This window comes from Empidonax traillii, unplaced genomic scaffold, assembly GCF_003031625.1.
Source record: "Empidonax traillii isolate 1590-97213 ecotype Southwest subspecies unplaced genomic scaffold, ASM303162v1 scaffold193:size819438, whole genome shotgun sequence".
NCBI lineage: Eukaryota > Metazoa > Chordata > Aves > Passeriformes > Tyrannidae > Empidonax > Empidonax traillii.
In genome coordinates this window covers 8,474-20,939 of record NW_020955386.1, presented here as the reverse complement: position 1 = coordinate 20,939, position 12,466 = coordinate 8,474, and the positions used below count along the sequence as shown (strand labels likewise).

Sequence of the window (12,466 nt, the reverse complement as noted above, 5' to 3'; positions counted from 1 at the left end):
GAGCATCATATATGCTACATTAAGTAATTGAAGGATTCTTGCTTTAGGATTGATTTCTGAATACTGTGGTTATTTCAGCTGAATCTTGTTTTTCCCTGGCTGCTTCTGTTCTGTATTATGTCTGTGCATGTGTCTGGCACTGGAAAGTGTTTGATGTTTTCTGTAGGTCGTGCAAGATATTTGATGTTTTTTTTGTTGACTTTTGAATATGAGTAAATAATATATAGAATCCCCTGTGGCCAAAATTTCTGAACTTTCATGTATACCATTGTGGTCAATTACAATGTAGCAAGCTGTGTTATGTTTCTCTATAATTATAATAATCAAATATATAATAAGCATAATGAAAGGCAGATTTTTGAACTTTGTGGCATGCACTGACTCCAAAGAGCCTTGCTTTCTTTGCCAGAAGAGCAAGAGGCTCTGGGGGGGGAAGGGGGAGAGAGGGAATCACAGAGGAAAATGGAGATTCTAGGGAAGTCTTCTAAATATGTTTTTGGATAATTTCCTTAAAAGTCAAGTTTACCGTATGTAATTAATGATGTAACATTTGAAATTCTTAATTTTCAGATAATAATATTAAATAACTTTTTCTCAACTATTTTGCTGGCCTTATGTAGCTTATTGCAAAACTACTCATTTCAGGTGAGCTTGTTGGGGATTCAGATGTGAATGCTGGGGCAAGTTTGCAAGTTTATTATACCTCTAGCTTTTTTTTGATCAAGAGTTTGCTTCTGTTCCAATGCCAATGGTAGTTTTGAAAGTTTTTAAATAACTTGGGCTTCAGTCATTTTGATTATATTGAAAAATATCACTGTTAATGTGTTTGTGTTTTTTTTTAATAAGTTAAAATAGGTATTGTATTAGCTGTCTAAATTGAAGCAAAAAAATCTCGTCGCTAAGATCAGCTCAGACTGTTTCCAGTCATTTCCTATTACATTGTAAGTGTTGTGATTTTCTTATGCATTTTCACACAAATAATATTTTATCAAAATTGGATAAGTAAATGCCTCTAAAAAATAGAAGACTGATGAAACTCTAACATACCCCTTCAGCTTTTGTAGCTATCAGCACTTCAAGCACAATCTCTTCCCTCTTTCTTTCAGAGAAGGTATGTGTTCAACAAGAAACTTTGTTGTGCTGTGCTCAGTAAGGGTTAAAACATACTGACTTCTCGAGTCTGACATGACTCAAATAACCATCTGCAGTAACAGATCATGTGCGTGGATGTTTATGCTTTAAGCTACCCAAGTATCAGATAATCCTAGAGCATCACAAGAAGAGGTGCAAAGCAGGTTTTATGATTTAATTCTTTCTGTTTCTGTAAGTTATACAGTCTGTTTAGGTTTATACTGTTGCCAGAATTCTCAACAGCTTTAGTTTAAAGGGGTTTTGCATTGTTTCGTATACTGTCTAGCTAAAGGAAGATCAGAGTAGAACTGACTCAACCTTTGTGCTGTTGGGAAGTTCAGTTATGGAAAATGCATTTATCTACTCCTTGTTTATGTCAGATCTGCATTTCTGTCAATGACTGTCCTTAAATTTCTCTTGAAACAAGTTGGCTTTTAAATGAGTACAGTGCACTCAGCCTTAGGTGACACTCTTGTACTGGAACATAGGTGGGTGATGGACTTTCTTATGATCAAATGAAAACCCATGGCAATGGGGCACTGAGCCATTGAAAACAGTAGTTTATTACTTGCTTACAACAGGTCTCAGTTTGCTCCGTAGAGCATGCAGAATCTCTGTGCTGGTGCTGTCAAATAGAATGAAAAAAACCCAACGTAAATGCTGACAGAATTATTTAGGCTTATTCATATTCAAATATGAAGCATCAGTGTAATTTGAGTATTTTTTTAGCATATTCTAATCTTTCTCATCTGTATAAGGTTAGAGTGAGTGTGTGGTTTCCTTAGGAAATTGTAGTCCAAAAGAATTCTGTCCAAGTTTCATGTTTTTAGGGGTGGGAATTAATGTTTTGCATCTGAGAGGAGGAAAAAGGTAAGCTTGTACCTGAGCTTAGGGCTCAGTTTTTCAGAAGAATGCATACGAGTGAAAAACTTGCAAAAAAACAAACCTTGAGAAAATGCAAAACCATTTTCACAATCTTCTGCATAGTTTGATTGAATTCTGTGTTATTCCAGAGTTGCCCAAGAACTGTGGTGCTTTTGAAATGGTGAAGAGAAATATGTAAGCCGTTTTTTGTTTGGTTGTATTGTTTTTACTGATTAGTATTAACTGAATGGAGAAGAAAGGAAATTGGCTTCTAGATATATATCCATTAAAGCTGTTCAAAAAAAAAAAAAAAAAAAAAAAAAAAAAAAAAAAAAAAAAAAAAAAAAAAAAAAAAAAGGATTTGGTAGTCTCTGGTACTGCTGGAAGACAGGATGTGTATCACTTGACAAAGTGAAGCTTAACTGAGAAATAGGAGAAATGGTCCAGTGGGCAGTCTGGGCCTCCAGAGGCCAAAGTTTTCTTGTTTAACCATAGAGTTCTTGTATGACTTTCTGGCAAGTCATTTAGTCTAGCTTGTGCCTTTGGGAGTATCCCATTTTGCAGATGGGGAGCTGTCTCAGAAGGATGTTGAAAATAAAATCCATTAATGACTGCAAAGCTGTATAAATGCCTTCAATATGCTGAAGCTTGGCCTTGGTTTCAACACGGGTTTTTTCCCCTAGAAGTATGTCTGGTTTTATGGATGGTTGCCTTTTGTTCCCTGAAACAGGCTACTAATAGGTTTTATTCATGCCTGCAGTTTTTTGATGATCTGTGCTGCTTTCCAGCAGTGATTGTACTCATCTCAGTATGCTGCCACATATGGATTACTGGAACAACATAGAAGTTGTTTAAAGTACCTTTATAATTAATCGTACTTGCACATGCTAAAACTGTATTCTAGCAAAAGTCACAGCAGTAGCAAGGGTCAGTAACAGGATGAAATGCTTTGGTGATCAAACATTTTGCTCCTTGATAGCTGTTGCATGTTTTGCTGCATGTGGAAAATGTGAAGTATATGTGCGAGGCGCAAATTTTGCAATGTATCTTGCTTGCAGGAAAGTTGCTTTTGTATCAGCTCCTCCATCCCATCCCTAGTTTGCGTCTTGCCTTGTTCTCTGTTCTCTTTTTGAACAGTCGTGTCTTTTTAGTTATCTTCTCATAGTGTTTCTCTGCATGTATACAAGCCTGGCTGCATTCAGAGGGAGTATTTTTGGTCAAGTAGAACGGTCAGAATCAGAATTGCCATGATAAGACTATTTCCATTGCATTCAAGGATGTCTGTTATATTCAGCTGAATTTGACCAGTTGTTCTGTTTCTGGTTACATATATCTAAGAGCATTTCACGTCATAACTTTCAGGGCACTTGGTGAAAAATACATGGAAACCTTAGATTTTGCTGTATGCATCTTTTCTTATTTATAAAATGACATTGCAGAGTCTAAGCGTAGTTTAATGTTCAGATTGAAAGGAAAGGCATGCATACTCTAGTAATCTGAGTATTTTGGAGGTACTTATACCATTATGTTTCTAGGCATTAAATTAGAATTTTTTAATGAAAAATTAAGGTGAAATCAACCGGGTTTTTTTTCTCCATTTGCCTTGATAAGTGAAAGACCTCAGATAAAACAAAGGATTCTTATCAGTTTAGGGGATTCTGCTTTTGTTGGGGTGTTCTTTTTGCATGTAAGGTCAGCTGAGACAGCTGAGCTGCTGGCTTCTGGCATAAGTACTAATTCGTGTGACTGATGAGATAGCATAGGTACTCACTGAAATGAAATGTGGGTATTTTATAAATATAAAGATAAGAATGTCCATTTCATTCTTATTGATATTAGACTATTTTAAGACTAAAACGCTCTTTGTAAAAGAGACTCCGTTTTATAAATAGTTCATTTTGCTTAAAGCATCAGCAAAATTTCCAATTCGAAATCAGTAAGCATCATTTCTAATAAAATGTAAATGGAAACAGTCCGCTTGATGGGTAATGGAAACTTGGTTTCAGTGCTCCAGTCTTTTCCCTGAGTTGCTTCCAATGCTGTTTGTTATTAAGTGGGCAGAAGAGAGATTTTGTGGTGGTGGTCACTAACTCCTCCAGATGCCTGATTCTTCTGGGGATGGTGTTGGAGTTTTGTGTATGTGCATGCATGCTGAGATTTGAACTGCATAAAGTATTTTACTGAAAACTTAACAAACAGCATATAGCGCTGATACAAACAGAGCATTAGACATATCTGTCTTTAATACAGCCATCTGTCGAGTGCTACAGCAGTTTTTCAAAAGCCTCCCTCAGCATAGACATCAAAGTCTATTCATCCACCTGTGCCTCTGATCTTCTAATATTTTTCTTATTTAAAAATAGCAAAGGGAGAGGAACAGTCTTTCAAGATCAACAGCTTTATTAAAGAAAAAAAAAAATCCAAAAAAGCCCTGAAACCTCCCCCACAGAACTCATGCAGCCAATTCAGAAATTGTTAAAAATGTCTTTACTTGAATATTCAACACTATTATTTATAAAAAAATCACTCAACCACGCTTTCATTTTCTTCTCCTCTGAGCAACCCCTGGCCTTGCTAACACCTATTTCCTGCCTCATCTATTTACAATACAGCTGCTGAGATCATTTTCTTGATCTGCTGGTCCGATGACATCAGCCGGACCTGTGAACTCCTCTACCGGCTCACTCTTGAAGGACAGAGAAGCATTTCTGTGAGAAGCTGGTCAGTGGAAGGAGGAGCTTGCATTACCCTGATGCATTCAGCAGTCATTGCCAAAAAAAGGGGAGAAAGCTGAGGTGCCCCTTTTGTAAAGGGAAACCTAGACACAAAAAACATGGCCCCATGAAGCTGCCCAGTGAACGTAGGCTGGCAAAGCCTGGCATAGCTCAGATGTTCTGCTGCCTCCTTCTTTTCCTCATTTACTTGCTAATTTGCCAAGACCAATCGATTGGTCTCCTAAGTTGTTAGTGTGAATCGGTGATCTCCTGGTTATCACCTCATGCTGCCCTAGGGCTGTGCCCTGATGTCACTCTGGACTTAGGAGGGGGGCACTCAGTGTTGTTTGCTCACATGGGGAAAAAAAGACCACCTTCCCCTGCTGTAGCAGAGCAGGGGGCAGGCACAGGAGGAAGAGGAAGGCTGTGATAAGGTGGGAGGGAGGTTGCCTGTTCCCAGCCCCAAGCTCTATGTGCGGTTGCCTCAGAGTAGCAGAAGCATCAGGCAAGTCTGGGGTTTTTTGTCATGGAGAGCAGAGCATATATCCTGGCCAGGGGGGCATGGCCCTTGCCTAGCACCATCCTCAGGAGGTGCCTGATGGCCATGGCTGGGGCTGCCCTTGTGCTTCCTTGACTACCCGCTCCAGGATGAAGTGGTGAGACACAGGACATGACCTGACAGACCAGGCCCCTTGAGGCACCCTGGCAGCAGGCACACAAATTTTATCTGTGTGCTTTTCTTACTAAAATAGGTTGAAAATATCGTATTAGAGGAAGTCACTCAGTCTCTGAAATGGCGTGACAACTGCTATGTGACAGCTATTGATTACATAATGTTTTAGTTACCGTTTAATTTTTGAGAGATAGGTGGTGGCAAAAATTCTTTTTAATATGTGGCGCAACATTAAGATACTCAAATCCAACCATATTTAGAATTGCTGATGAAACGTGGTGAAATACAGGAAGACTTGTAATGAGCTCTTCATTGCAGTGCTTAAAAGTTACAGGAACTTATTCTCACAGCACACGAAATCTTGGAAATATGGTAGTTTAATACTGGGCACCCGTATTTCATGCAGAGTGCAACTGATCTCCACAAGAGCAAAGGCTCCTTAAAATCTACTGGAATGATGCCGAAATAAACAAATTTTGTGTTTCAGAAAAGGAGGATAAAGCATGTATTTCTTTTTCCCAGTGGGGATACAAAGAGAGTATTATAAACACGTGTTAACCGGCCCTACAAGCTGTGTGTGTTCATTTGCCCCATTCTGTGACCAGAGCTGATCTGTCTTGCTGAGATCTGAATAGGTCACAGTGTTGTTTTCCACATTGGCATAGCTGGGTTCAGTATAAATTACAGTAAAAGTTACTCAGTTGTAGCATTTTTTTTAACTTTCTTCCTTGTCTCCTTGCAAACAGTGGTGTAAATGTATGGCAGAACAGTGCTTCAAATATTCGATACATAAAATTCACTGATATCCAACTTTCCGAGTGTGACACTTTTACTCCAGTGAAGATACAGGGTCCCCAACACCTCTCTGCAAAAGGAGGCTCTATTGGTAGTCAGTGTGTCCTGCCTACACCTTGGCTTTGTGATGTTTGGAAACTTTTTGTTTCCTGCATGTGCAATCACTTGCTTTGGGAGCCATTCTAAGGTGTTTTTTTTTCTAATTCTTTTCTTGATTACAGATTGACTTGGAGCCAGAAGGGAGAGTGTATGTCATCATAGACCTTTCAGGATCATCAGGTGAAGGTAGGGACTTTCAATATTTTGTCTTATTCTTTCATGAATCGAATCTTCTCGGGGTCTCTGTAATAGAAGTGTTAGAGGAGGTGTGTGCTGATATGTTCTTAAATCTGTATGAAGTCAAGTTAAAATGAACACACTCTGATGTATCTGCCTGAGAGTCAATAAGCAAGTTGTAGTTTTGTCTTATTCTGTTAATCCCTAATGGTAATAATACCTGCTAAAAGGCCAGTAAAGAACTGACAGTAGTTTAGTAGGATTAATTTCCAGAGAAACTTCCAGAATATTTTTTTTTTTTGAAGACTGCTAACCATTATGTAGGTAGAAATGACAAGATGTCAAAGTTGAGGAGCTAGAGTTTATTTGCTTTTTAAATTATTATAGTATTTGGTACTTTTCCACTAAATATTTTCTTTTTCAAGTAAAGGAATGACCAAAATGTTGTAATTTTAAGAGATGTTTTCATTTTTATGACACAGCAGTTACATGTTTGAAAAAACCCCAAATATAGAAGAGAAGAATTTATTAAATTCTTAAGGAAAAAATCTAAAGATAATTTTCTGTGGTTAACTTTGAACAGAGTCAAATGATATAGGGTGGGAATAAGATAATTTATGAAGAGGCAAATCTGTGTATTTTAGTCATGCACTTGATGACAGCCTGATCTGCTGAAATGGCCTAGATGATTAGTTTGGGTTTGATTATTTTAGTTTATGTCCACTGATAGCTTCTCTCAGGAGCTCATAGAACTCAGCTAAACGAGGTTATTGTTGGTTCACAGTACATAAGGAAGATTCACAGAAACCCTGACAGAACCTGAAACTGAAAATGCTATGAAATGAAATTATTTTGCCTGGCACAGTTGAGAAACAGCAGAACAGCATGTTTATCTTTCTGTTCTCTGTAATGAATTGCTGCACTCTGACCAATTACTATCAGTAGCTTACAAAAACACATATTGCTATAAATCCTGAATTTTAAAAATGAAGGAAACTATTATTTAAACTTTATCTTATAGCCACATTTTGTACTCATGTAAGATATGCTCTGCCTTTTTTCTTCCTGCATATTGAAGAAAATCTCAGTTAAATGCTAGTTTCTACATATCTTTCTAACTGGCCTGACAATGATCAACTGAAATGTGGTTAAAGGCATTGATGTCATCGGGCAGGTAGATGTTCTTCCAACCATCCACTGATAGGTAATTGATACCCAGATGAGCATACTGTTAGTATTTCATCACAGGATGCATTCAGGTGTGTCAGACCTTCAACAGGCAGGAAGAACTGTGTTATGTTGTTCTTCAAAAGTTGTTTAGAACTCTCTTTTATACAAGAAAATAAAAAGTGACTGTGGTAATGACTCCTTTATTATGTGGTGCATTACCCTGTGACACTTAAAGGGGATTGGAAAGAAATTTGCAGAACTAGAATTTGTGCCACTACATTAGTGTTGAAGGGGAGCACTCAAATGGAAATTGGCCAACAAGGGAGGAAAAACAGCTTATGAAACGTTGTCTCTTGGGAAGCCCTTAGGAAGACCAAGAGGCTTTAGTTGGGGTGAATTTGGTAGAACTCTGGAGAAGTTGGTGCTTACGAAGTGCAATAGAACCTATATACGTTTAGAGCTTTCCGTGCAATTAAATAACTGTGGAAAAGTGTTGTGAAGAAGTATTGCAAAATTCTCTAGGAAAGTTACAGTTTTCCTCACAAGGGAAATTGGACCAGGTTTGTACAACAGTTTGTAAACCGGTTTTGTGGTGGTTTGTTATGTGATGTTACGAAATCCTGGTTTTGGACTCCTTTGTTAGGACCATGGCCTAGCTAATTTTGGATATTCAACCCTCTTAGTGAAGCACCTAGTGTAACATAACAACTGTGTGGATCCTTATGTAGTGAATAAAAACACCTAAACCACATGAGAGGTAGTTTTATTCTATGTTTCAAAAATGCCTCTTTCATTTTATGTATATGTACACATATACATCTGTATGTATGTAAGGAGAATACATCTGATATGTATTTTATGAATTCCAGTGGGTAAGTTCACAATACTTGATCTGTATTTCTTGAATATAAAAGGAACATAAGATCAAGGTTATACTAAGTACATCACTTTGGGTGGTCAGGGTTGGTTGAGGTGATTGCCACTCTTGACCTAATTTGTTAACCAGGATCTTGTTTTTGAACTCCGGTCTTCACTGTGAATAGTGACAGAGTGCACAGCAAATGGGTATCACTATTTCACCTGGAATTCAGGAGGGGGAAAAAAAAAGGCAATTTATGAAAATAAAAATACCTGTAGCAACAATTTTGACTGGAGGAAGCAGTCAAGTTGCATGTTTCTCAGTTATCAGTATTTTTTAAAAAAGAGTAAAACATTTAAGCTGTTGCAATGTAGTATATACTCACCAACCACTATTGTCTTGTAATGCTGTGTGCTGAAAACTAGACTTATTTCTTATAGGTGATATAAGCAGGTCTCTAGTTATCAGCAGTCAGTAATGTAATTTCAGTTATTTGGCACTTCTAAAAGATATTTTAAGGCAGATATCCAAATTCTGTTTTGGTATAATTGACTTAGGATTACTTGAATCCATGGACAGAGAGCATTGTTACACTGCCTCTAAGAGGCAAAAGTCCTGATTTTCCAAATGAGCCCTTGTGTGAGTAAATCGGTATATAAATTGAAAGTAAACTTATGTTACTACCATATACCTCTTAAAATTCAATTTTTCCTTAGTCCCAGCTGCTGAATTGCTTATCCCTTTGCACTCTTTGCATTTGCATGGCACAACGATGAACACAGTTCATTGTTATAAGTCAGTGTTCTCAACAAAAGTATACAATTTGTCTTCCTCCTCCCCTCCTTGTCTAAGCTGAATCACTCATGGACTGTACAACTAAGCCACCTTTGTGGCTTAGTTGTACAGAACAAATGGAAATATGGCAGGTTACAAAGGGAGGTAAAGAGTATTTCTGCCTCTCCCTAGGGAGAGACAGGCCTTTTGAAAGCCAACCTTATGTATCAATATCAGCATCTAGCAGATATTTTCTATGTGGAACTGTAGAAAAAACAGTAGAGTTGCTGTCTTTGCTACTTGCAATTTTTTTCCCATTCTAAAGCCGAGCTACAAAATCCATGGGAGGTTATAGAGCTGTGTCAGCTTCTCTGCCCCTCTATATGGTGAAATTGCTTTCAGAAGCCACTTGAAGGGGAAGTTCTACTTCCCCAGCAGTAAACAGTGCAATTTTTAGGAGGCAACCTGGAAAGCCCAAGGCTTTTAGACTGCTCTCCACTGCATGTCTTGCAGCCCAGCCATCTCATCCGAATGGATTGTTCAAACCTCAGGGAATTTGGATTTGTTCTGAATACGTACTTTTCTAGAACTTGTTCCATTCAATTCCAGTCCAGTTTTTGCACTAATGCTGTTTTGAAGCCTTCTTATAGCTTCTGAATGTTTGTGTTGCACTGAGAGGGATGGTGAGTAATTATTTATTCTGGCAATCTTTTGTAAATTCTGTAGTAGGAACTGTCTGGCCCACATACTGAAAAGAAAATGCTAAATAAACTGTCACACAGAAGGTGATGTTCTCCAAAGTCAGGATTTAATTTTTTTTCTGCTAAAATTTGAAGATTCCCATATTGTGCTTCAAAATCAGTTCTGCAAAATACTGTAGTGTGCACTGGTGATGTGTCAACATAGGAAGAGGGTGAGAAAACACCTTTTTAAAATACAGGTTTTTAATTCTCCTTTTTGAACTATGGAACCACTATTTCTTTAACACCTCTGAATCACCTCTTTACACTTGCCTTGCCAAAGTTGAAATGTGGAGTTATTTACCTTCTGTAGATTTACTGTATTTGAAAGGACTTTGTTCATTCAGAGTAAATCCATATTTGTTTCCCATGAATGGAAGCAGCTGTATCAGTGAAAACTTCCCAAATGTAGATATGCACTAAAGTATCCATTCACAACCTAAAATAACTGCAACACTTAATCGTTAAAGTTCTATTTATAGATTTTTTTTTGAAATAATTCTAATACTTCTGTTGGATTTTTTAAGTGCTGACAAACAGTAAGTGCCCACTCAGAACGTTAAGGGGTATTTCACAAGCAAATCCCTTTGGTCAAACAAACAAATGTGGCTTCTCTGAACCTGGCACAGCAACCAATGGCGTGAGTTGGAATTTTTTACATAATTCTTTGAGCCATTGTACTGTGCCATATGCAAGCACATAACATCTTCAAGAATAAGCATTTCTGACAGCTTGCTTCTGGGAGACTAAATCAAAATGTGGGTGGCTGCTGTTGTTGTTACTTAATAGTTTTTCAGTCTTGCAAAGCATGTAATCAGTCACTCTCACTCCTGCTATTAACCAAACGTCTAGTGACTCCACATTATATATACAGTTATAAGAAAAATAAAGTTTATAGCAGACTCATGTTTGTAACAAGGAATTCGCTTGGGAAAGATCCATCCTATTTATTCTCTGTTACTTTGCAAATTGGATCTAATCGTTGCACAGGTTCTAGTCTTGTATCTTGAACTTCTGCCTGGGCTATGTGGAAGGCTGTGTCTGTGTATCAGTCTGTCAGTGAACAGGGGAATCTGTAAGACATTCTGTTACTCATTTCTTCAGTGCTGCTTCTTGTCCAAGGTCATATTGATTGGCTGTATTAATTCAGTGTTGCTGTAGCACATCCGTTATTTCTAGACTGAAGTGCACTCATTGACTGTTTTATTGACATGCTTGGAAGTGTCTTTTCATCTATTTTTTCTTTTTCTTTTTTTTTTTTTTTTCCTTTAGTGCTTATAGAGTTCTGTGAGCAAAATTTTTTTAATTAGTTGAGAAATACTCAAGAGCTCCAGTGTAGCTAATCAAGATCCAAATGCAGGCTGAAAGTTTAAAACATATCTGATACAATGACACAATGATTCAGTTCATGAACTGGAATAACAGATGGCCAGCAAGTGGGTGAGAGAGGTAAATTGCCTGAGGAATGATTAAAAACATTTTCAGCAAAGTCAGTTTTATATATACTGAAAGGCAGGTGCTGCTATATTTAAAAGCTTGTGACCTGCCTGCTGCATTTGTCATTGTAGATTTCTTCTTTCTTTGAAGTTACTGGTTTATGTGTGACACAAATGTATACTTGAAATAGCTTTCTACCAACATAGAAATTAAGTTGCCATTTGAAATATGTCAGTATTGAATCAACTGTAGACAACTTCAGAATGACCTTGACATATTTTTCTTAACTGTGTTTATTAGAGGTAATATGTAATAAAAATTTAATAATTATTCAAAACTCTTTATGTACCATGTCAAATCAATTATAATGACTATTTATCATTAGATGTCCCAATTTCTTTTATGCAATTGTCTTTCTATACAGTTTCAGATTCCCCATTTTAGAGCAGGCAGTTGAATTGCAATAAAACACCACAACTTCCAATGCATTTATCTTCAGATTCATCTGCTTATAAAATGCTGAAGTTGCACAAGATGAGGAACATAAGGTGATATCTTACAGTAAAGCCTGGTCTGAAGTCATGGCATTTTGTGAATGGGAAATATTTTGTTTAGGTTGATAATTTGGCCTTTTGCATTGAAATAGCCAACAAACAAGTCCTTAGAATTCAGAGTGCATCAGGTTATGTATTTAACGTGTAATTCAGAATATATGAGTTTGGGAGAGATTTCCCAGTTCTTATTAGCTCAGTTACTTAAAGGCTCTCAGGTTTGCAAATATGATTATTGTTGACTGTCATGTCATGGCAGAAGGTCTGCATGAAAAAAGTATCAGTAGAAGCAGGGTGTGTTTCTTAATGCCATTTTACTGTCTCTGACTTGATAGATCTATAACATAGATACAGCTTGTTAATCAGAATATCCAGAGGATTTGTTCCAGGCATTGAACTTACGTAGAATCAGTACAGCAAGGAAAATTTTGTTTCTGTTCTATGTTGTAGTGTCCCTTTTCAAAGATCTGTTCATGGAAAGT

At 37.3% G+C, this 12,466-nt stretch overlaps 1 protein-coding gene across 1 annotated transcript in view; it reads left to right on the top strand.

Moving 5' to 3' along the window:
* Positions 1 to 6,462, top strand: part of LOC114058900 (protein kinase C epsilon type-like) — a gene marked incomplete at its 3' end in the record, with an annotated part of 98,488 nt that extends 92,026 nt beyond the window's left edge. The window contains exon 2 of the mRNA XM_027886725.1: positions 6,399 to 6,462. Coding sequence (XP_027742526.1) covers positions 6,399 to 6,462 — 64 coding nt within the window. The remainder of the gene's footprint in view (positions 1 to 6,398) is intronic.
* Between the last annotated feature and the right edge of the window lie 6,004 nt (positions 6,463 to 12,466).